At 45.0% G+C, this 25,787-nt stretch overlaps 2 protein-coding genes across 2 annotated transcripts; both read right to left on the bottom strand.

Annotated features, from left to right (window-relative positions):
- Positions 1-5,710: 5,710 nt before the first annotated feature.
- Positions 5,711-12,558, bottom strand: grnb (granulin b). Its single transcript, XM_079183107.1, has 17 exons — positions 12,425-12,558; positions 12,196-12,248; positions 11,286-11,426; positions 10,805-10,942; positions 10,561-10,674; positions 10,244-10,385; positions 9,929-10,029; positions 9,376-9,508; positions 9,194-9,285; positions 8,952-9,099; positions 7,858-7,955; positions 7,348-7,581; positions 7,083-7,220; positions 6,825-6,968; positions 6,516-6,755; positions 6,171-6,422; positions 5,711-6,037 (listed from the first exon to the last, which is right to left on the bottom strand). Exons 3-17 carry the CDS (start codon positions 11,424-11,426, stop codon positions 5,891-5,893), a joined length of 2,262 nt encoding a protein of 753 aa, XP_079039233.1. The 5' UTR covers positions 12,196-12,248; positions 12,425-12,558; the 3' UTR covers positions 5,711-5,890.
- Positions 12,559-13,809: 1,251 nt separating this feature from the next.
- fam171a2b (family with sequence similarity 171 member A2b) lies at positions 13,810-24,089 on the bottom strand (the record flags this gene model as incomplete). Its single annotated transcript, XM_079182410.1, has 8 exons — positions 13,810-17,298; positions 17,466-17,613; positions 18,607-18,720; positions 18,819-18,998; positions 19,242-19,400; positions 19,953-20,045; positions 20,790-21,017; positions 24,008-24,089. The coding sequence occupies 8 exons, from the start codon at positions 24,087-24,089 to the stop codon at positions 15,873-15,875; spliced, it is 2,430 nt and encodes an 809-aa protein (XP_079038536.1). The 3' UTR covers positions 13,810-15,872.
- Between the last annotated feature and the right edge of the window lie 1,698 nt (positions 24,090-25,787).

The following is a 25,787-nucleotide window of genomic DNA, read 5'->3' as shown; positions in this document are numbered from 1 at the left end:
CTACGCTGTGAGAACTGGGAGAGACGATGGACAATGAACACATCAGTACAGACAAACTGCTGTAGGAATCACCTTAAATGTGACGTTTTGAACTTTTGAACGTGGAAATCTGAGCCAAAAAAACAGAAAGATGTTACGGGACAAAAGTCATGACTCATGCATTCATTTGTTTCATGAGGACTCATCACCGTGGAACCAGGCAGCAACCTCGGTTCTGACGAGTGAAGCCAAAGCTTCATGTGTTAAAGCTGCATTCTCTCTAGTGTCCACCAGGGGGCGACTCCTCTGGTTGTATAGAAGTCTATGAGAAAATGACTAGTGTCTGTGGTTGTTGATAAAAAAGCATTTTATTCAGCCCGGATGTTCTGATTGGACGAGCTACCTGCTTGTCTACCTGTGCGTGTTCTGCTCGTCCACTCATCGATCGTCACCTGAGACTTCCACAAGCGGCTAGCTCAACAGCTGCGAGTGCTAACAACAGCCACGTTAGCTGTTAGCATTCATTTTGGCAGTCAGTTATGACGACTTGAAGACTTTCTCGCTACATTCAGCGACTATTGGATTACGGACACTAGCTTTTAGTAACTTAAAGCTGCATTCTCTCTAGTGTCCACCAGGGGGCGACTCCTCTGGTTGTATAGAAGTCTATGAGAAAATGACTCTACTTCTCTCTTGATTTATTACCTCAGTAAACATTGTAAACATGAGTTTATGGTCTCAATCTCTAGTTTCAAGTCTTCTTCAATACAGCATGATGTTCATTTAGTAAATGATGGTCCATTTAGAGTCAAACAGACCATAAAGCAGGGGATGCTTTAGGGCGGGGCTACCAAGATGGCGCCGGAATAAAGTACCCAACTCGAGGCTTCAAAACACAAATCAGTCCACGAGTCAACGGGTGACTCTTCTATACATGAAACATGTCGTTATAAACTTTGACCTGCTGGTGATGAAAAGTCATCAGGGTTCATCCTCTGGAGACCAAGAATATATGTACAAAATATGACGACAATCCTTCCAATAATGTTTAAAACACACCCACCTCTGCTTTAAGGCGATATATATTGTGTTTGATTGATGTGTTTTGTCACTATGGCGATACTTCAGCCCCGGTTGTCAGCGTGGTTTCAAGCGTCAATTGATAATATTAGAGGCCCTCGCTACGCTAATGGAATAGCAGAACCAGCAGATTTGTAACTGGCACTGGATTGAATGCGGTGGCATTTGCGGTGGCCGGGCGTGAATGAACAGACACCAGCAGTGATCCTGGCAGAGGTGAGTATAAATAGCACGCGGAGGGAGGCCGCCGCATGCCTTCCACTGAGCCGGGGCCAGCTGTCAGAGTCTCTCTTCCTCAAACTCTCGCCATGTTGACGAGCGAATACTGGAGGAGATCAAAACACACACACAGGCGTCCCACGCACAGAGACGGCCCTGAAGTCCTCACGTACGGAGCCTGGAGGTGGAGGTGGAGGTGGAGGTGGAGGTGGAGGTGGAGGTTTCTGTGTTTTAATGTCAGGATGTGAAACTGTGAAATCATGTTTTCATGTGGCGTCTCAACATGTGTTTGGACCTAAAACTACTCGATGAGTGTGAAGTTTACGGAGCTGTTTAGAAGAGGACAGGTACAATAAAACAACCTGAGTTCTGGACATTCTCGTAGTAAAGAAACTAAAAAGATAACAAGACAATAACGATAGATTCAGACAAGATATCGATACGATGAGTAGAGATAAAATGAAAGAAAGAAAGAAAGAAATGAAGATAAATAGAAAAGGCAAAATAAATATCTAATAACATTTATGTCAAACTAAAATACTTAAGAAGTAAATATAATAAAAGAAGTTTGGAGACATAAATTACGAGGACTAATAACAGTGAATAATAACCATTAAAAACCTCCTCCCATGATGCACCACTGACTGCACTTCCTGCCCCTCTGTGACCTGAACCCTCCTGATCACACAGAAGTCAGGCTGAAGGTTTTAAAGTCTGGAGAAACTTTGCACCAACAGAACACGTTTACCTCAGAAAGACACGACGAGACGGAGTCTCAGGTTCAGGTCAGACCGCTGCAGAAGAAGAAGAAGAAGAAGAAGAAGAAGAAGTGTCCCGTCTGTCTGCCTCTCTGTTCGTCCTGAGTGTTAATGTCCAAGTGTAACTCACCGGCTCTCGAGCCCCCCGCAGCCTCTGCTGATTGGTCGACCATGTGTGTGAGTTATGAGCTCTTACACCTCAGTCACCCCGGCCCCCCCCCAACCCCCCCCCCCCCCCAACAAAAACACTCCCACCCCACACACACACACACACACACACACACACACACACACACACACACACACACACACACACTGGATGGATTGTGGAGAATCTTGCACACTTGCTCTTTTAGTTTTCTTTCATTTGCAGTGTTGGAATGTATCAAAGTACATTTACACATTTAGTGTATTTGAAGTACTAGTACTCTCCTTTTTATGCCACTTTCTACTTCTAAGATATTACATTTATAAATAAAATGTTTGCTCACAAAACACATGAAGAGTTTAAGAAATATGATGTTTGTGTCTCTTTGTTTCTGTGTTTTGTTTGGATATCAGACTGTTTAGTGACTCTACTTCTACTTTATTGTCTTTCAACGTGTTTTGTGTTATTGCACAATAAAAATGAGAAGAATTAATAAAATAAACAACCCGACTGTTTATAAAAGCACAGCTGAAACCATACGTTGATTCATTTACAAGCTGAGTGACAGAAAGTTCATTATTTTAATACTCATTTAATAATGTTTCATGTAAAGACACTTAATGTCATTTTAAATTAAATAATTCAAAATGACACCAATAGAATAACAAAATAATACTGCACGATATTAAACGGTACAATTAAACATGATGAATACAAATAAAAAACACAACTTGCATTTGTTTCAACGAGTGAATATTGTAAAGAGAATAAACTGGAGATGAGGTTTGTTTGAATAACGAGTATATTTTAGGAGTCGTGCTCTTATATTAACATCTGCTCATTCAAATGTTTCACTTCCTCACCGACGCACAGACATGATCCATACATTCCTCTGGGAATTAACACAATACCACAGGATGGAGTGTGTGTGTGTGTGTGTGTGTGTGTGTCTGTGTGTGTGTGTGTGTGTGTGTGAGAGAGTGTGTGTGTCTGTGTGTGTCTGTGAGTGTGTGTGTCTGTGTGAGTGTGTGTGTCTGTGAGTGTGTGTGTCTTCTGTGAGTGTGTGTGTGTGTGTGTGTGTGTGTGTGTGTGTGTGTGTGTGTGTGTGTGTGTGTGTGTGTGTGTGTGTGTCTCTCCCTGGCAACATGTGAATGGGATCAGATGGACCAATGGTGGAGCTGGAGGACGTTCGCTCCACGTCAACGGGTTTTTGTCCCGTTGGTTCCTCTGCTGTTGGCGGGTCAAGTCTGCTAAACATAGAAAGATATTCATGTAGAGATGAATCAATGAACAGACGTTGTATTGATTGATTAACGCTGATGAGGATCTTTGAAAGCACTGAAACCAAACGTCCTCTTATTCGCTCACTGTTCTGTCAGACAAGAAGATCTGTTTGTTTATTAAATATGAGGCTTTAGAGAGGTTAAGTCCCGCCTCTTCCAGTGTCTCTCATTGGATTTTATTTCAGAAATATTTGGAGATTTTGGTCTATTTTTCTTCCATAACACGTCTTTTTCAGACTAGCAGAAATAAATCATCGACACATGAAGGTGTGATTTAAACAGGAAGTGGCAGCAGGTCCTCCACAGAGACTTCAGCCTCTCACTGACTGTCCTGATCCCCCACAGAGAGGCCTCACAGACCCTCACAGACCCCGGACCCCTGACCCCGCTCACAGCCGAGGCAGCATGTCTCGCTCTGTGTTTTCACCTCCAGCAGAAGAGACGCCATGTTGGTTTGTGACCACCAGAGGGCGCGTGATGAACCTCAGTCTGCCGAGTGTTTACTTTGGTCGTCATAACACTCCGCTGGGGGGGTAAGAGGATCTGGATGAGGAGGCCAGAGGAAGAGTCCTCACATCCTGCCAGCTGATCAAACTTTAACGATGACCTCATCAACACGATGAAGAACTGCATGCCCTCCTCCTCCTCCTCCTCCTCCTCCTCCTCGGAAAAAGTATTTAAAGTATTTAAAAGGTGAGCACGTGTTTAGGAACTCTAGTTCCAATCTGGGTCCAATCTCTATTTCAATTAAAAAGTGGATTTAATAAAAACTAAATCTTTGTCTCTTTATGGTCTGGAAACATGGGAAGTCTCTCAGAGAGCTGAAACGTCACGGTGACGACATGAAGCACCGAGAACGACTAAACACAAAGAAACGACCTCGTGAAGCTCAGAACGGATCAGTTTCTTCTGTGTTCTGAGACGTGACCGGAAGCTCTCACGGTTACATCAGAGAACAGACTCTTTGTGCGTCATCGTCTCGTGATGATTTAATCAAACGCAGCAAAACAACAAACACTGAAGTTCTAAAGTGAGAGAAACTATTAATATCAAATCAATCCTCAGACTTTAATAAGTCACAAATAAAGATGAAATAAAATCAAAGACAGAAGAAGTTTGTATATTAATCATAAGCAGTGTTAACCTGATCTCTTGAAGAAAACTTTGTTCTCTTCAACCTGCTCAGTGAACAGAGAATCAAACAATGAAATGTTCAACACTAAACTACATTAAAACAGTTTATAAACTCACACAACTGTTTATCAGGTCTCATTAATCAGCACTTCAAACACATGTTTCTTGCAGGAGTTTCATATGAAAGCTTTAGTGAAGGTGTGTGTGTGTGTGTGTGTGTGTGTGTGTGGGAAGAACAGATACAACTGATGTTTTAAAGTACTCAGACTTTTGTTTTTTAATGCTTTGTTCACAATGGAGACGTGAGAGAAAAACTAAAGTTCCTTCAAGAATTCAAGTTCACACAAAGTGAAATACTTTAAATATTAAACTTCATTAAGGAACGAGGAAACGCCGACTCCTCACAAACTCCTCCAGATGTTATCAAATGTGATGACGTCTGGAGATATTCTGTATTTATCTTATTAACAAATCCCATCACAAAACCAAAACACACACAGTTTATCTGGTTTCAGGTCCAGAATCTGACTCCAGGTCCTGATCCTCTACGGTCCTTCTTCACTTCCTGTTTTCTCTGTGTGGCCGAGCTGCTGCCTCAAATACTCACTAATGTGGATTCATCCGCTGCTGAAAATAGTCCCAACAAACAGCCCTACTTCCCCCTAAATGTTTGATTAAAACTACAGCGAGCAGATGTTTTTATGAAAGTTAAAGCTTCATTCTATGTGATGGAGTGACTTCACTACAAGAGACTCAAAGAGTCTAAAGCTCTGGTCTGCGGACGCTAAAAGGCCCCATTAAACAAATGAGACAAAGCAAAATAATAATTATACAACTTTATTTATTTACCTTGAACAACATTCTGTTTTTTAAAGATCATCGAGGGAAGTTCTCTGCATCGTGTCTCGTTAGTAAAAACTAAATGAAGTTTATTTCTGCTGAACCTGAAAACAGTCAAATAGAAGCTCGACGTCCGACTTCACCGTCCAGGCGAAACAAATGAACACGTCGATGTTTTGGTCTTTAAAACGGGATTTGTTGAAAATAAGAGAAATATGGAGCGACACCAACGCCGTCACTCGTCTACAACAAGTGTGATCATGATGAGGAACAAACTCCTGCACACGTCGACATAACAACCAGCGGATCAAAGTGCTTCTACTTCTTCTTCATCGTCACGTCTTCATCGTCACTCCCACGAAAGGACACGTCAAACAGGAAGTGGCGTCCACAGACGCCACGGAGGTGTTGTGGATCAAAAGATGGAATCCGTGCAGCTTTTAGTGGGATTAAAGCCCTCGCGGGACCAAGTCTTTCCTTCTGTCCCCGATCAGAGAGTCCCAGGTCAGCCGGGGGAGCGGCGAGCAGCCGGCGGCCTGCAGGTCACACGAGTACCCGACGGGGCAGCAGTGCTGCGAGTCGGAGCAGCAGACCGCCTGTCGGAGGAAACAGAGTTTAAATCATGCTTTAAAAACACAAAGGAACAGAATTCATTCAGCAGATTTAGTCATTATTAAGGACAATAATCACAGTCCTGTAAGGAAGTTATTTATCACGGCGTGGACGTACCCGGGCTGAGGGGCAGCAGGCCCACTCTGAGGCCGACACCTTGCAGCAGGTGTCCCGCTGGGGGCAGTGGAACTCCCCCGTGACGTCACATGGTACGTCCCCCTCCCCGAGCTCGGACCGTTCCACTTTGACCTGAGGGAGGGTGGTGATGACGACGAGCGCGTCGGCGTTCTTCTTCTCACACGTGCCGGTCTGCATGTTGCAGCTGTAGCCCTGAGGACAGCAGTGCTCGCGGTCGGCACAGCAGACGGCCTGAAGACGGGGACGGAGAAGAGTCTTTAATTCTGATGAGAACCTTTAACACCGTCACTAAAAACTAAACGTATCCAATGAAGCCGTACAGACCTTGACCAGCGGGCAGCAGCCCCACTCCCCCGTCTGCAGCTTGCAGCAGGTCGTTCCTGAAGCGCAGCTGCTCTTGTCGTCGCACTTGACGTCCGCCACGGCGCCGGACGCCTCGCTCAGGGCGTTCAGTTTGGAGGACCAGGGCACCACGACGTGGGGTCCCTTTGAGCAGGAGGAGCGGTGAGGTTCACAGGTGTGACCGCCGGGGCAGCAGTGGTCTCCGTCGTCACAACACACCGCCTGAAGGAGACGCTCAATGAATCACATGTAATCAGCGTTTGCTCGTGTGGGGTTGATTTAGCGGCGTACCTTGGGCAGAGGGCAGCAGCCCCATCGGTGGGTCCCGTCCATGAAGCAGCAGGTGGTGTCTCTGGGGCAGCTGGTCTGGGCGTCGCACATGTTCCTGGCCGGCTGAGGTGGACCGGAAACGGCCCGACTCGGCTCCTTCTCAGCCTGGAAGGAGGAAGATGAACCACTTTAATGACGCCTGAAACCCGCTCCGAGTTAAACAGGTGGAAGAGATTCCGACAAAGTTCGCCTCTAAAAGAACACCGATGCGTCGTTCACCTCTGAGGTCAGCGTGGACACTTTGTCCACCCAGCGGCGTGACGGCGAGACCCCCGCCGGGTCGTCACAGGTCTCAGCCGCCAGGTTACAGACGGTATCGTGAGGGCAGCAGTGGAGCTGGTCGTCGCAGCACACGGCCTGCAGGAACACACAGAAACAAGACTTTCAGGAAGCTTCTGCAGCACAAAACCGTATTTACGTTGGCTTTGCTTTGCATGCTTCTCTAAAATATATCTATATACATAATCCACTCGTCTCGTGTTACCTGAGGCAGAGGACAGCAGGCCCAGCCTCCCCCCGCCGTCCTGCAGCAGGTGGATTTTCCGGGGCATGACGTGGACTCGTCACACTTGGCGTTGCCGGCCGGCGACGGGAAGGCGGGCACTTTGCCGAGCCACGGCGTCGCGGTGCCGCCTGAGGCTTCGACGCACGTGGAGGCCGCGAGGTCGCAAACGGTGCCGTGAGGACAGCAGTGCTGGTGGTCCTCACAACACACGGCCTGCAGGGAGAAGAGAGACAGAGAGCGGTAGGATCTGAAGAATGAACGCAAACACTGAATAAACGTTTGCATTAATCGTATCGACTCGTATTTCTACAACAAAATAAATGAAACACTGAGCCGAGATCAGAGGAGAAGCCATTCGTCACTAAACTGAGCGTCTGGAGAGGAACCACAATGTGAGGAAGTGTGTCGAGTGTCTTCAGTGCAGCTGGACAGAAAGCCGAACACAGAGGGTCTGTGTGACACACACACACACACACACACACACACTACCTTAGGTAGAGGACAACAGGCCCATTCTCCCTCTGGCGACTTGCAGCAGGTGTTTCCGTCGGCGCAGGCCACAGTGTCGTCGCACGGAACGTCTCCGACTGAAACACAAACGTTTTTATCAGCAAACGAACTTTATTCCTAAAAAGCAGCACAATCACAGATATCGTCTTTTTTTATTCCACGCATTCTTCCTCCTTGTCAAAACCTGGCGCCTACATCCCCCACAATGCAACGCAACCACAGTTCAGTTGGAGCTTTAGGCGCGTTGTGCTAGCAGCGGCTACAGTAGCCTCTAGCCAGCAGCAGAGACAGTCTCACTTCTTTTTAACTCCAAACCTTCAGGTCTTAGTTTCAAACTTGTCTTTAACTTGAGGACATTTATCAGACTTCACACAGCTTCACCTGGAGACGCTGAAAGCTTCAGAAAACATGAATCTGAATTATTTACAAAGCAAACATTCACATGTTCCAGCGTCTCGTGTGTGAGGATTTGCTGCCGTTTCTTTGTTGTGAAGACTGAACTCTTTGAGCCAAAAGCTCATTTCAATGAGTTTTTATTTTTGGTGAACTTGTGACGCTCATCATTCACTGTTTTGACATTTTAAAGCCAATAGAATAAAATGAATAATATAAAGGATAAAGACTGAATTGTTGCTGCCAGTGTTTCATCATGCAAGAACTCTTTATCTCTTCTAATTGTGTTACTTGAATTGTCTTATTCTGTGAATTTATTCTTTTTAATTTCATCTGTTTAAATGTTCCTTATTTTAATCTTCATGATTTGTGATGTTCTTGCACTTTAAATCCTTTGGTTTTATGGTTTTATGTGTTTTAGTAGAGAGATAGAGATAAGTGTTATTATTATCGTCATTTATTCTTTTTATCGAAGTCGAACATCTGGAGCGACTGCGATTAAAAGAAAGATGTAAACACATATTTATATATCGTTAATAATCTCAGTGTTAAACTGCTCAAAGAATAATGTTCAGTATCTTCACAGCAGATCAAAGCAGCTGCATTAAACTAAACAACGTCGATCAAATATTTAAGACCAAGAAGATCTTAGACGGTGAAAACAACCGTCCCGCTCTGACCTCCGCTCTGAACTTCCACCGGCGTCGTCACAGCCGCCGGCGGCGTCTTCGTGGTCGTCTGTCCGCGGGCCGACAGGCAGGCGCCGTGCTCCACGTCACACTCGGTGCCTTCAGGACAACAGTGGATCTGATCCGAACAGCAGACGGCCTGAAGAGAGAGAAGTCTCGTAATCAGGGTGCTTGTAGATCCACAGCTGCAGTAGAGCGTTGATCCTCTGCACAGGTTACTTCAGCTCACTCACGTTGGGCATAGGACAGCAGCCGTACGTGTCGTCGGTCATCTTGCAGCACGTCGTCTGATCCGGACAAACCGATTTCTCATCCGGACACGTGACTGACGGGACGAGAGGCCGGAACGAACCATCAACACCTTCCTGCACACGGTTTAACCTTAAATTAAAGACTCTTTAATGCGCCGGCTTACCGTCATTGGGCCGGGCAGCGATCTTCTTCTTCAGTGGTACGCTGCTGGTCTCACCGGACTTACAGACGCCGTGCTCCAGGTCACAGACGGTGTCGCTGGGACAGCAGTGGAGATGGTCGCTGCAGCACATGGCCTGCACACGATTACAGACAGATTCAGAGAAACAATTCAGGTTTAGTAGGAAATTACATCACTCTTTACACCAAAAAGAGTCTTTATAGGCACATTCAGTCTTTAACAGCTTCAGTCTCACACCATAAACATTTATTTCCTTCCAATAACGCCCTCAAACCAAGACAACATATTGTTCACTAATGCTGCCAAAGAGACACATTCCCAAAGTACATAAAACACAATAAACTACTTTGTGACACAAAAGATCATATTTCAAATAAACTTTCAGCAAATAACACGATTACGCTGCAGCATCTTCTCTGTAACGCTTTTGTTAAACTTGACTTAATAAATAAAATGAGTGAGAAACATTTTCTGTTGATCAACAAATCAACGAATAGTTTCAGCTCCGGTACGCTGCAGACGGAGTCACGTGTACCTGTGCGTACGGGCAGCAGCCGTAGTCTCCGCTGCTTAGAAGGCAACACGTGTAGCTGTCGGGGCAGCTGCTTCTTCCTCCAGGACACGACACCGAACCCACTGCAGGAGCATCGGAAGAAGACGAGGGCAGCAGTGCATCATGGAAACAAACGTCTTTAGTAATCAGTACAGCATCATCAGCAGAGAACTAACCTGACAGATGGATTTCAGTGACTTTTAACATTTCTCTTTCACTAAAGGGCTTTTTTTTTTTAAGTCGACCTTTGGCCTGACACGAGGGGGTCGTGACCTTCTAACATGAGGAGTTCTCTACCTGAAGTGTTGTCGCTCCTCCTGGCAGGCAGCTTCTCCAGCATGGGGAAGGACTCCGGCGAGGACGACACGCACTTTGAGTGAGCGAGGTCGCACTTTGTTTCCTCGGGGCAACAGTGGAGTTTATCCTCACAGCACACCGCCTGCAGAAGAGACGAGCGTCACGTCAGACAGCCGGCGTTTCTAAATGACCTCAAACATTTCTTAAACTTAAAGGCCGACATCTACACGGATACGTTTCAGCAGATATATTAGTCAGAAATATCTTGATTTACATCAGTTATTGAGTATGTGGGGCTGAGCTCATGTTTAGATCACCTTCGCTAACGGACAGCAGCCCCACGAGCCGTCGAGAAGCTGGCAGCAGGTGGTGTCGTCCGGACACTCGGACTCTTGGTCCGGACAAATGACCGCTTTCACCGACTCCTCGAGCTGCGACCAGCCACACGACAGCCCACGCATACCAAACGACAAGGAGCCAGAAAACAAATGAGCAACAGAATAATATAAAAAGCAACGAGACACCTTCTCCATCTTTGACAAAGCTCTGCGTTAAGATTACCTGAAGGAGCAGAGCCGGTTTGGTGGGAAAGCGCATCATCCAGGGCAAAGAAACCGTCTTATTCACACATTTACCGTGGACGAGGTCACAGAGGGTCCGCTCATAGCAGCAGTGGATGTGGTCGGAACAACACTCAGCCTGCAGGTGAGCGACGTAAAAAAGGTTTAAGACGCCGAGAACACAGAGCAGCAACAACCGGTGTGAAGAAGAAGATCCAGGCTGGAGTCTGAGCTGAAGGAGGTTCTGGTGAACCTGCATGAGTTCATCTGGTTTCACCAGAATCCGATGACGAGCTTTAAGAATAACTCTATAGAAACAGACCATCTTCTCTCTGATGGGCTCTTTACTGATGGAGGTCTGATAGAGGATCAGGACTACACGGAGCCTGGTTCAGGACCAGTTAGAAGTTCCTCTCAGTGACTTTAAATAAGGTTTTAAAAGCAGGACTTTGATTCTACTCGAGTAACTGAAGGTAACTCACGTAAGGTAGCGGGCAGCATCCGTACCCTCCCACGGTGTTCCTGCAGCAGGTGTTTCTGTTCACACACATGTCTCCATCCGGACAGATCCGAGCGGAGCTCAGACCCAGAAGAACCAGGACCAGGATCCCCGTCTGCAGCATCTGAACACAGGCAGCGGAGAACAGGGGCCGGCAGGAATGAAGCAACGTGACCCATCGAGAGCTCACGCTATCTCATCTTCAACGTGCAGACGAAGAACAAAACACAACTCGCCGTAGAGTTCATGCTGCATTTATAGATTTATAGATTTATAGCACTCATATCTCCAACACTTCATAACCCTGAACAACCGATAATCAATGACAAAAGTCATTATTGTTGTTTTTTTGTTCCGCTAGCACTGCTTTTGTGGATTTTAGTGCTGCAACTAACATTTGTTTTGGTCAATTAAACTAGTAAATATTCTTTCTGTTAATTGTTTAGTTAAAAAAATAAACAAATCACAGAGAAAAACATAAAATTGTGACGTTTTAAAAGCTGGAACTAGAGAATGTTTTAGCTTTTTTACTTGATAAATGTGTTAAACAATTAATTGATAGTTAAATTAGTTGCTGGTTGTACTAAAGAAGAAGATGAAGTCTGAACGGGTCTTTAAATGTCTCATCAACAAGCTAGTTTTATTTATTTAACTATGCAAAGTAACTGAAGTTATCAAATAAACGATGAGCAGTAAAAAAACACTATTTGTCTCCTAGTGTATATATTATATAACATTTATTTGATAACTTCAGCTACTTCGCATAGATAAATAAATACTAAATAGCAGAAGTAGCCGAAAATGGAAATACTCAAGTTAAATACAGTATTTTACTAAATGTACTAGGTTTCCACCTCTTGTAATATATTATTAAACATAACAGAGTACTTTACCGTTACAGCTTGAGTTCAGTAGTTATTAACAAACAGCTCCGCGCTGCAAACTCCTACAACAACAACAACAACAAACAACAACAACACCGTTAATCACCATTGATCACCATCATTGATCACCATGATAGAAGAAAACCGGGTTAGCATAGCATGCTAGGTGGCTAGCAGCAATGCTACCCGGTTTGAACGGCTTCCGGTGAGCGGCCGAAGGCGGAAGTGTTTTTCTTACCTGCACGGTTCGCTCGTGAACACGCGTGTCGAAGGTTTGAGCTGCTTCGCGGACATTCAGAGCACAAAGAAGACCTGAAGCTGCGTTTCTTTATAGTCACAATCCAATAATCACATGACACGCTGTCACGTGACTGCAGTTTGGTGTTAAAGGGCCAGTACACTGTGACATGGACTGAATAAATACTCTGTTATTAGTAAATATTCACGACTAGCTACGCGTTAATTAACTGAGTATTTACTTTTTCTGGTAATTTATTTCAGTAAATGTTGTACTTTTTACTTCACTACATTTAATTGTTAACTTTAGTTTGTTTCCAGAAAATACACATAAATAAAACTTTATATAAAAAAGTATATACAAAAATATACAAAATAAATTAACCAGCTGCCACATTAAAATGATAAACATGAACATATCAATAACTCTAATGCAATAATATAAAATATGTTATTCTGCTAAATGTGTGCTTTTACTATAAGTATGTTAAGTACATTTTGATGCTAGTACTTTTGTACTTTTATAAGAACTTGTAACAGATTATTTTGTATTGCTTTACTTATAGTACTTATTCCACCGCTGGTTAAAGGGTTACTCAAACAATTAGTAGTACACTACCTTGAATTGGGGTCTTCTGAGAGAAATTGAATTAAAGAATTGTAAACATTGTACATTACAGTAGTACTCCAAGAGAGGCAGTACTGCACTATGACTTGAAGTACAACACTGGTTATGTGTGCTTTGTAATGTTGAGTTTAATTACTGTAACATAGGGGCTATTTTTATTTTATATACTTCAAATGATTGTTTCTGTTACTTTTCTTTACGCCTGCTGTTCTCCTCTGTGGATCAACAACATTTTATCTGTTTAGTTTGAGAAGCAAAGCTTTTTATGAATTACTGCTGAATCACATGTAACATTAAAACAGACATCAAAAGACGGTGAACACGTTAGGATGTGGAGGCCATGAATCAATCCCATAATACTAGAATTATAGTTGAGAAAGAGTGAAAACGTTTAAATCTAACTGTATGATGTATTTAAAGTAGTTATGATACAAGCATTTTTAATTACCTAACACACAAATAAACTTTAACCGTATAAACAGTAAATAAACAGTCAAATTCCTCATAAATGGTCTCATCATCATCAGCGCCTCTCAGCTGTATTTGTTATTGACATATTTTCATAATTTCTGTCAAAATAAAATCACAAACGCTGCTGACCGTGGGAACACATTTATTTCTATTTTGTCTCATTTACAGAAAGAATCCATTTACAGTTTACAAACAGCTGACCAGGTTTATGAAGCAAATGATTTACTGCACAGGATGAAGGCCTACAGCTCCCTCCTCCTCCTCCTCCTCCTCCTCCTCCTCCTCCTCCTCCTCCTCACCCTCGCGTGTCCTCTCAGTACTCGAGTAAATCTCTGTCCACAAAAGAATCTACTGAGAAAACAGGTTCTCTCACGTTAAAACAAAAACAAGGAAGGAAAGCCACAATTGCACAACTCATAATTACAATATTAATATTAATTTGATATCTGGTCCCAAAAAAACCGTACATTTACAGCAGTGGACAGTTCAGTAGGAATGGTTTCATGGCGTCGTGGTTTTTCCTTCAGACTTCACGTGTTCAGTTTGTACTGTAGGCTCATGAACAGCAAGCTGATGGAAAGGACCGACGAGTCAGCGAGACTTCTGTACGGCCGTCGCTTCATAATCAACGGAAACACAAACACGTGGTTGAGCTTCTATCTGCTGGATGACGCGATTGATTCACAGTCTGAGGCAGTGATGACGCTAGAATCAGCGGGAGGAGCGTGTTGGTCAGTGTGTCGTCGTTGTAAACATTTACGACCGGAAGTGAATTTTTTTGTTAGAACTGGATTACGGGAAAATTCAGTGTATCTTCATGAAACCGAGTTCATTTTGGCAACACGATTCAATGCGTCAGTGCATCACTTTTTTTTTCTTCTTTTTTTTTGTGCCAAACATCCTGGATCAATAATAAAAAACACGAGAAAATCATTAAAAACACCCTATTCTACATGTTACATGCACGTCGTTTACACCGTAAAATCTCATATAGTTCATCGTACCATTTACAAGTTTGGTGAAAAAAGAGGATAGATACAATAAAACGTAGAGATATTAAAGGACAGTAACAGCCACGAGAGAAAAAAGTTGTCAGGTTATTTTTTTTGGCAGGCGTCTCTCCGCAGAGTGACGCGTGATGTTGTTCCCACAATGCAGTGTGCTTATTAGTGCCACGGTGACGCCTGGCTGCATGTTAAAGAGGGACCTGCATGCCTATCACTCCATCCTATGTGAAAGAAGGCACTTACAGGAGAGAAGTGGTTCAGGTCCGAATAAAACCCCCGTGGATCTCAGTAGAATATTAAACAGGGACGTCTTCAAGTAAAGTGGTGTTTTGGCTGTTTAGGCTTACCCACGTTTTCTTGGCAATTAGAGGGGGGATGGGGCGTTTGGGTGCCTTCTGTTTATTTCATACATTCATATGCATGCAAAAACCATTTTCTAAACCCCAAAAAGTATCCCTCAAACGTCTGGGAATCTATTTACACGACAGAAATCGCAGCGTCGACCAAAAACGGCGAGCAGGAGAGAAAAAAAGGCAGAAAGTCCACGTTTTGGCAACAAATCAGTGACAACGAGGGATGACGGAACGACTCAAGAGACGATGCTCAACATTTCAAATCATTACTGTCTGATTAAGTAATCCGAACACATGAACACAGCACAGGAGGAAGTGCGTCCCTGAAGGAGCAAAATGCAAGTCGCACGTTGGATTTTTAGAGATCGCATTATCCGTTTACAGGGGCGCAAGAAAAGTAATCAATACAACCGATCGGTTACCTACGTATTCAAGCTTTGGGAAGCTGTTTCCTCTAAAGAAAACTTAAAATAGTTATAGTTTCGGGCAGGTGGAGACGTCTTCTACCATCTATGTGAGCATTAGTGGTGTTTTAAAGTCCAGGGAAGGAAATCTAATTCACCCATCAATCCCATAAAAAAGGTCATCCACGTCCAAAATGCTTGGTATCGATCAATCAATTATCAAATTATCAGTAAGTGCTTCGTTCTTATATTTTTGCTCTATAAAATGGCTATTTCCACAGTCGTGTGTGTGCGATGGCTCAGACGAGGGTTTTCAGTGATGCGATAGGTGCCAAGAGTTCACGATAAACTGGATACGATAGATCATCTCGGTGGGAACCGGGGAGAGTAACGGAGACAGCGAGACCACGAGAGAAATCACCTCACCGGGAACACAAAGGTCAAAACAACAACCTGAAGATGGAACCAGTGAAGCGTGGTTGTGCTTATTGTGATCTCTCTCTCTCTCTCTCTGAATAACATCTTCCTCCATGTTCGTTGTGGAAAGATGAAAGACTAAAAAGTGTCTTCATTAGGTCCACACAGCTCACTTCCTGGGGTGGAAGACCATGAGAGGCCTGTCTTCGATCTTCTGCCAGGGGCTCTTCTTGTTCTCGTCCTTGTCGTCGGGATCGTCCTCGGGACTGGTCATGGAGTCGCGGCGGTTCTCACTGTTGTTGCTGCTGCGGCTGCTGTTCACGCGACTGCGTCCTCTCCTGGGGATGGTGGACCCTCGGGAGGACGGACCCTCGTCCAGGAGAGGGGTGAGGGAGTTCTCCTCGGGGGAGACCGGGCGTCCCTCGCTGTTGCCGCCGGGCTCGCCGTGGTCGGGGTACGCCAGCTTGGAGTAGCACTTCCCACCGCCGCTGCCGACGCCCTTCCGTCCTCCCGTCCCCCAGCGCTCGTCTTTTCCCTTCCGGTTCATCACCAACATGCGTTCTTGGGACTCCAGAGGTGGCTCGAGGTTGGAGTCTCGGCCGGAGCTGCTGGGGCCTCCTAAGAATCCCCCGCCGCCGCCGCTGAGGTCATTCCCAGCATCTATGTAGGAGTGGCGCACGTGAGCGTTGTTCCGTCCGTCCAAGGAGATGAACCACGCCCTCGGGTGCTGCTTGACACCCAGCTCCAGTAGCTTCTTCTCCGTCAGAGCCTGCAGTTCCCCGTTCATCTGAGCCATGGTGGAGTCGTTGAAGAGCACCGGGATGGTCATGGGTCCGCCGGAGGAGTCGGACGCCCAGCTCGCATCCTCGGAGTCGTCCCCTTGCTGCTGGCCTTGTTTCTGGGAGTGGTGGTGGTGGTGCTGCTGGCCGCCTCCCATCTGTGCGCCATCTTTATCTTGGTCCTTCTGGTCCTTGCCGTCTTTAGAGAACTCGGAGGGCAGGCGCATGTAGTGGGCCGGGATGACCAGGGTGGGCACCATGCTCCGGTACATGTTCTCCTTCATCTGGTCGATGGAGCTGCAGAAGATGATCTGACCCGGTTGGGTGTTGAGGGAGGTGGGTCTGGCCAGGCTGTCCGCAGCCGCCGCCGAGTATTCTGGAGGTTTGTCGCTCTGGTTCGGCACGTACCCTTGGAAGCGAGGCGGGGACGGGGGATCCGAGGAGTACCCTCGATTGTCGTTGGCGCTGTGGTGTCGGTTGTAGTCTTCGTGCAGCAGAGGGTTATCCAGGTTGTTGGTCTCGGTGGCTCGCGTCACCTTCATGGGGAAGCTTTCGCCACGTTGGGGACCCGACGCATTTTTCCCTTTCGCGTGTCGCAGCATGTGAGCCGGAACGTGCTTGGTCAGGTCCTCCCGTGAACTCTGGTAGTCTCGAGCCGGGGACATGTCGGATTTGTCGTTAGAGGGGCCGGACTCGGCGTGGCCTCCGCAGATCAGATTCAGCCGTGACGTGGACGTACCCTGGTCTCTCTTGGCACCGTTTATATTTTGCGTGTGGGGTTTCCCTTGCTGGCGACGCGGTTTTAAACACTTCCGCCTAAAAAAAGTAAACAGACACTGAAGGTCAGAAATGAAAGAAGCACCTGTAATCTTAGTCTAATCTGAAATTAAACCCACATTCACAGTTAAAGGTATTTGCAATTATCATTACCAAAAATCCCAGTTGTCATTTTTGCCATATTAATAGAAGCCTAAATGTGAGACCTGCGCCTACGCTCCCCACACCTGCAGTAGTAGAGCAGCACACAGAGCAGGATGAGCACCAGCAGGGCCAGCGAGCCCAGGATGGAGAGCAGGAACAGGGTGTGGTAGGTGGTGATGTCCCTCAGGCCTGGATGAGACAGACCCGATCCTGCAACACAAAACACGGCAGAAAGACGTCTGAGAATCAAGAATTGTGTTCGTCCTTTTCTCAATACTTCCCTACCCTGTCTGTGTTTCATGTTTCAAAAGAGACTAAACAGATGGTCACTTTTATTACACAAACAGGAGGATATAGTGCATTTGTTAGGGACTATTTTCAGCGGCGGATTAATCCACATTTGGTGTTCTCGTGAGTATTTGTGGCAGCAGGACGGTGTGAATCATTGATGTGTTTTTAATGTTTTTTGGACAAAAATGGAGCTCGATGGCAGAAGAAAAAACTTCCTCCAGTGACAACATTTCAGACGTGTGATGCTTTTATCAGCTTTATGAGAACAGACTGATGCAAAAATGAGCCCTAAAATGCAGAAATGAGGCAGCATTTTTACACTTCCTGTTCCCTCGTCTAGAAGTCAACGTGTTGCTTATGTGTTTTTGGTTTGATGTCTGAAATAATGTGTTTTACACAAGCTGAAGAGCTGAATACAAAACAGGTCAGTAAACGCCCCTCTGGTGAATTTAGAAGCGTCTACGTGTCTTAAAAGGAGACTCAGCGTCGTCACTAGAACGCTCGTCCTCCTTCAGCCTCGTGGTGGAGACGTGAAGTCATGTGACCGTGGTGGAGTTCCTTCATAGCCTGACATTAGCTTTTCATTTTACACTTCAAACGTCATAAAAGTGGAGTTTATTAGTAAAGATATCTTGATGAACGCAACACGTAAGAAACATAAGTTGTCTACAGAAATACGTCATACTTGCAGCAGTCTTTATCACCAGATTAAATACTTCAAGTACCAATTTGAATACCCACTTATGGACTTCTCTAAATTATGCAATGACCCTGAACATTTCATTACAGGCTGCCGTTCCTGCTTTTTCCCCTGAGGGACATACGGGAACATCTGCTGACCCGGAGCAGCAACGCTGCAGATTAATAACAGCGCAAACAGCAGAGCGGAGGCGTGAAGACGAGTTACTGCACCTGAAGATGAAGGAAACGCAGCCAACCAGTACCCCATCTGAGGAACCACCACGTTCCACACGAACCGGTGGCCGTCCGTTTTGATGTAGCCCGTCCCGTTCCGAACCCACAGTCCTGCAGAAACGTACGTCATCGTCCCCGTTACTCACAAATAGCAAACAGAGGAAAACACAAGAGCGTCTGACGTCACGTTCTACGAGCTTCTCCCTCACCCGTCTTAGGCTGATACAGCCAAGCCGGCACGCTGGTGGCCATCCTGTTACGGGTGTCGGACGGCAGCGGCACAGAGATCTGGACCGGATCGGAGACCTGGATCACACGGCCGTCTTTGTCGAAGAGCTGAACGCTGACCACGGCCAACGCCGTCAGGTCCGTCCACCCGGTTTCTGCACCTGAAGAGAAGAAGACGCTCTGATACAAGTCTGAGAAATGTCTTCAGGTACGTCATGACTCTATTTAAGGGCAATACACCCTACAGATGAACAATAGCCTCTAACCGCTAACTCTGGCGCACTCACAGGAATGTTTTATTAATGTGCACTATGCTTGTATCAAACACAGCAATGCATAAATCAAGATTTCCCCTTTAATAGAAACACACGTCCCAGACAGCGGACGATTCCTCGACACCCCACCTGAGCTGTTGGTCTCTTGGCCCAGGAGAAACGGGAAGCCGCCGATCTCATACTGCGTCCGGGCCGTGGTCAGCGTGGCGGAGAGCGCCGTGTAGTTGGAGTCGGACGGCAGCTGAAGCGACTTCCTCTGGAGCTGCAGCAGCGGCTGGTTACGAGCTCCTGCAGGAGAAACAAATCTGTGAAATCCTGCAGCCTGCTCGCGTCCTAATATCTCTCAGCATGCGTCCTCGTGCTGATGCAGGAGCTGAGCCGATGTTTGCAAAGAGAAACAAACTATGCGGCTGCAGCAGGTTGCCATCGTGACAGCAGCAGCAAGCGACACGGGGTCATCTAAATGTTAAGCAGTGAAATCTGTGGAGGCCTGAATAGACACAGGAGAGGGGGAGGAGAGGGGGAGGGAATCTATCCTCCCCCTCTCTCTCTCTCTCTCTCTGCTGGAGACAAACTAATTTAAGACGTGATGACAGGATAGCTGTTGACGGGTCAAACTGACTTTCCCAAGAGGCAAAAATAGGACAACGGTTACCCAACAGGTCTACAATCTTGAAAAATTGTCCTTTGTGATTTATTGTTTTTAAAGAAATGCATAAATTGCATCTCAGCTGTTCGGACTGAGCTGATAACGGCTCATGAATCCAGGGCTGTGACAGGATGAGTGAGCGTGCGATGACTTATGACCACATGTTCAGGTTCAAAGGTTTTTTTCTTTACCTGGAGACCCAGACAGCACCTGCAGGACGTCATCGTAGAGGATCAGGGTTCCCGGCCTCTGGACCAGCAGGTACAGGCTGACTGATGCGTACACTTCAACACAAAGAGGAAGAGACTCAAGATACACACAGCAGACTGCAGCTGTAACAACAACAACAACAACAACAACAACAACAACAACAACGCTGAGACAAGCAGAGAGTTAACTTTCAGAGTTTTCATTTATCTAAATATTTAAACTTTCTCAACTAAATTATTTGACTTATTTGACTAAATTATTTGAATAACAGCGTTACAATACGAAGGTATGGCCTTGAATTATATATAATAATTTATTTTTGTATATATCTTTGTTGGTTTTTAGTTTGAAGGAAGACAAACGTGTTATAAAAGAAGACATGAGAGGAAGTTATTCCTCACAAAACAACCTGAACAAGAAACCCCCACACGATGAAATGAATACAAATAATGAATACATGAATAAATGTATAAATTAATGAATTAAAATTCAATAAAATGGGAACTACTTCCCATCTGTATATTACAATAATTCCAGATGATATGATTAATCAGATAGTGGATACCTGGATTAAAAACAGCCTCCTGCAGCACAGACTACTGTCACACAGCCTCACTCTTAGTTTATAGCTTTATAACATCTACTAACAGCCTGCAATCACTGAAAACAACATTACATTGAAGACCTTCAAAGCCCTGCGGATGCAGTGTGATGAGAGACTCCAGCCGCACAGCCAGCCAATGAGACGACTGACACCGTCCTGTTAACGGGCAGATTTTACAGCTCGACAGAGTCATCAGAAGGAGTAATAAACTTACGGGGGATGCGGCTGGAGTGCCAGGGCACGGAGTTGGTGACGTAGTCTTGTTTGGAGGCCGTGATGATTACCCATGATCCCGTGCGGTACGGGAAGCTGACCCTCAGGACGCCGTCGCTGCCGGCCCTGCTGGACGCCAACACGGTCTGGTTCCCGTGGACTTCCACCTGAGCGTCCGCCAGCGGAGACAGGTCGCTGTTGTCGAACACCTGGACTTTAATCTGCACCTCTGGGATAAAAAACACGACAAGAGTGGTCCGGTAAACGTCCAGAGAGCTGAAACAACGAGGGATTCACTGATCACAGCGGATCTCCATCAACGAAACACATCGGCAAAGTCTCAAACGAGGCGAGGTAGAACCGCTGAACGATCTTTTCTTTTAATTAAAAAGAAAGACTTTGTGATTTCTTTGGGTAAATAAACAAACTATTTATTGTTCAATTCAATGGAAAAAGACTTTGTGTCGTCAGATAATGTGGTAGAATTACAGCAGTAATAACCCTCATATATGGCTCAATAGATCAAGTCACCCTCAGCTGTCTAACGGGGAACAACTGATGATGCAGCAGTGCAAAGATTCAACTAAAATGACCTTCAATGTGAAGAGGATTCAGCATGAAACAGCCAGCAGCTGAACACAGACAACATCGACCAGAGGACACCGTGGACTCTGTCTCCTATACAGTATATATATATATATATATACTGTATATGATTTCTAAGCACATTTATGGACGTTTCTGTAAGATGGACCTCACAGAAAAAGACATCTTCAGAAAGTGAAAGTCACGCTGAATCTAGAAGCGCGTGCATCTCGTCTTTGTGTTCAGATGTGAGGTTTGAATTCTGACGCAATCGGCTGCAAAGGGTTTGAAACTACAACAGCTTAACTTTTTTCATTCAGAGCACCTGCATGTCCCGTTCCCCTCACGATGAGCCTCTTGCTGCAGACTGATCCCTCCCGGCCGTTGATGGATTATTACCAGGATGAGATGTGCAAAGTCATCTCAGAGACACGCCCGTCACAAATCCATCGCCTGTTTCATCCTCCCATGTTTCTCAGCCCCAGAACATTTTGTTTCCCATCTTGGACAAGCGTTGATGTGGGTCACAGTTGGGGGTGTGGGGGGGGGGGGGGGGGTGGGGGGGGGGGGGGGGGGTTTCCATGGATACAAGCTGACTCTCCAAAACAAGCTGGCTCAGGCTCTGTAGCACGGCGAGCTGTCGCCATCTTAACCCTCCGGGCCTCTCGGGACAAAACCCCTCCATGCAGAACTTCACTCAGTCTCACTAATGGCTGCACTCACATCATAAACGACATGTATATGTGTGTGTGTGTGTGTGTGTGTAAATGCTGTCATGTATTACCATAATTGGTTGTATAAAGGCTCCCTTGTGTGTGTGTGTGTGTGTGTGTGTGTGGAGAGGATTTCCTCAATCTGGGCTTGAAGCAGCTCCATTGACAGAAACACAGAGTCACAGTGACACATCAAGAGACGAGGAGTTCTCCCTCAGAGTGCTTCAGTTTGAATCTAGTGGAGTGTAAACGCAGTTTAAACACGTCTTTGAATCCTCATGACGTAAACATCGAGGCGTCCGGCTCTCAGTCGAGTGTTTGGTCGTTTTGGTTTTTAGTCGTCTCTGGTAAACACAAAGATCTAAAGAGCTGTTTTCGTGCGACTCTTTGCATAAAGACTGTAAATCAGAAGTGGACGTATCGTCACCGTGACGTCACCCGCCTTAAGACATGACTTCGGCATTTTGTCCGTCGCCATCTTGGTTTTTTTAGGCAACCAGAAGAGACGCGAGAGGGCGGAGCTAAAGTACAACCGAACGCTGCGTAAGACATTCGAGGCAAAAAGGCCACAATTAACTCTGAAAGAGTTCAAGTTGACCAAGACGAGCTGTTATTGACCTCTGATTGCCTGGAAGGACCTCTATATGACTTGAATGATGGATTGATTATGGGAATAGCTGCTGATTGATTTTCTGTTGACTGACGGATCAACAGACGCCGTCGAGCTGCAGATCTGTTCAGAGGATTCTTGCTTCACTAGCTCAGGAGACGAGATGTGAGCTGAGCTTTTCCCAAAACACCTCCGAGGAATCAATCAACCTCCGATCTAATCCGTACGAGCAGCTGGGGAGCAAAAGACCGATTCCAATTTAATCTGAATTAAGTTCTAACAGACAAACAAAAGGACAGAAACACTGAAGAAGAGTGGTACCGCCAGCTGAATGTAGTAAGAGCATCAAGAACAAGAGTACAGACTGTTCTTCATCATGATGTGTTATTTATTATGAATGTTTGAGCAGCGTGTTCGTGTTGATGAGCCAGTTAGGAACTTTAAACACGTTTTGTGGTTTAATCTTTAACAAAGCATCGTATCTTAAAAGCTGATCACAGCTCGATGAATGTAGATCCTTTTAGAAATACCGCAATGTAAAAAATACTCCATTACAAGTAACAGTACGTCACATCTGAACTGCTTTGTGTCGTGTTGTGCGTTGACGTTGTGTTTTGTGTACCTGTAGAAGAACGACAGCAGTCAGACCGATGTGATAACAGTATAACGTACAATGTGTCCCTTTTATAGTAGAAGTACACAGTAACTCAACATGAAAAGGTACAAGTAGAGTAAATGTACTTCGCCTGTGACCATCCATGCAGCTCAGAATAGCTTGAAGCATGAATAATGAAGCAGTAATTACATAATGTCCTCCAAAATCAACACAATATAAACACCGGGGCCTTTTCATGTAATGCTGCTGCGTCCATATTCATGTTTATTCATGTTTTTTTCTTTATTCCTGCATCATGTTTTTGCTCGTGAGCTCTCTGCAGACACGCTTTTGACACATGAGCCTCCATTGTTGTGCAGAAGCGGACGCAGACACGCGGGCCCGCAGACTAAACATGTTAGGCCTTCCAACACACACTCGTTCACTATCACAGCATGAAGCACGAGCATGAAGCACGAGCGCGTGACATCACCTCACAGATATTATAGAATGTGAAATAACATCACATAGAGCGGACCCCCCCACACACACACACACCAGAAGCCCCTCTCCTCTCGGGCAACACTGTATCGCATCAGCGGTGCAGAGACATTTTTGTGTCGACAAAAGCCATAAAGCCCAACCACTCCCATCTCCTCTCATTGTGCTGCATGCACCCCCCCCCCCATCCCTCCACACTACCCCCCCACGCTTACCGACTGCTCCCGGATCTGGAAGAGATTTGGCCGCGCAGATCGAGACGAAGAGGAGCAAACGAGAGATGTAGCTGGCCGGCATCCTCGCAAACTACATCTCTAGTCCCAGCTCGGCGGCCATGAGTCCATGTCTCCTCTCAGCTTTGAGCTCGAGCTCTGAGATGCTGCCGCCGTCCGTCGGTCTGGGTGTGTGTGTGTGTGTGTGTGTGTGTGGGCTTCTCCTTGTTTTTATTGTCTGAGGCTGGAAGAGGAAGAATAAACGCGTCCAACGGTTCCCTCTGCTGAGCTCCAGCGGAACAGCGACTTGTTCCTCTGATCCTGACGTTTAAAACGCTTTATATGTTATATAAATGTGTATATTTATATTTTATATACATGTTTACAGAGACAGATTCCCCCATGATGTAATACATAAAAAGTCCTGCATTCGAAACTCTACTTACTACAGAAGTATTTGCACCAAAATATATTTAAAGTACTAAAAGTAAATGTACTCATGTAGAATGGTGCGTTTCAGAACAATATATATATACATATATATATATTATATATTTGGATTATTATTATTGATGCATTAATGTATTCATCACTTTAATATGGCAATGTCTAATTTTGATATTTTTATTTCAAATATATGTACAAATATCTGTATATATACATGACCTATCTATATGATCCATCATATATATATATAAATATATATATATATATATATTATGTGCAAATTAGATATTTTGAAATGTTGCTAACGTAAATAAAATGATATGTAAAATGTACATTTTTAGAAATGTTTGCTTTACTTCTCAGTCTTTAAATTTGGATTAATTATTATTATGATTATTACAATAATCATAATCATAATACTTATTATGATTATGATTATTGTTTCTTTTAAACATCTTTTAATTAATTTTCTTTTTGATTATCCAGTACTGGAGGAATCTTCATCATCTGTTCTGCACAACGTTCAAACTTATTCTCAATTTCTTTGCGTCTAAATGTGCCAATAAAAAAATTGTTTTATTAATATAGCACTTTTAAAAGAACAAAGCCTACAAAGTGCTTTAGAAACAAACCATGATAAATAAATGTAGAGCGTGTGATGACGCCTCCCTCCACCAGGGGTCTGTGTCTTCAGGATGTTGCTCTGCAGCTGATGATGCTGACATCACTGATTACTGACTCTCTCCATGTTGGTTCAGTTTCATGTTATCCTGGAAATAAATGTGTTTATTTATTACTTTATCTCCCATTTATGTTGCAGCCTTTGAGCCGGATTGTAACAATAATTCAAAAGTGATACAACATTAAATCAAGAACCAACACAAAAGAAATGAAACTTATACTTTGTGGAACATTTTGTATTCAGAGCGGGATCCTAGTGAAGTTAAATCTAAATAAAATGTGAATAATTTGAAGACGTGAAGCATCTCATCAGAATTAAACTTCCCTCTGAGTCTGTTTGTCTCATCAGAGCTGAAGCTCCGACAGAAGAGACGAGTCCTGGACGGCTGCAGCAGCTGGTCGTCATGTGTACGATGGTGGGCCTTTTTTAAATGAAAGTATTTCATTCCTGGCAATATGGAGAGGTGTTTGCAGATTTATCGTTCTAAAGGAAAGTGGTGCACGTAGCTCGCAGGTATCTTTATATTCAGAACAGAAATCCACTCCATGAGACGCGGCTTCTCAGACTGATGGTCAACTAGTCTGAGAACGAGCTGCTAAACTCAAACACAAGGAGAACATGTACTCTGGTAGCACTTTAAACTCACCTTTTTAG

This window comes from Pholis gunnellus, assembly GCF_910591455.1.
Source record: "Pholis gunnellus genome assembly, chromosome: 21".
Taxonomy (NCBI): domain Eukaryota; kingdom Metazoa; phylum Chordata; class Actinopteri; order Perciformes; family Pholidae; genus Pholis; species Pholis gunnellus.
The sequence above is the reverse complement of the archived record's forward strand: the minus strand, read 5'-3'. Positions and strand labels throughout refer to the sequence as shown.

Coding starts and splice junctions, on each gene's coding strand:
- grnb (XM_079183107.1), bottom strand. CDS start 11,426: ATGCTGCAGACGGGGATCCTGGTCCTGGTTCTTCTGGGTCTGAGCTCC. Junction 10,943..11,285: donor GATGCTGCCCGCTACCTTAC/GTGAGTTACCTT, acceptor GCTCACCTGCAG/GCTGAGTGTTGTTCCGACCA. Junction 10,030..10,243: donor GAGGAGCGACAACACTTCAG/GTAGAGAACTCC, acceptor ATGCTCCTGCAG/TGGGTTCGGTGTCGTGTCCT.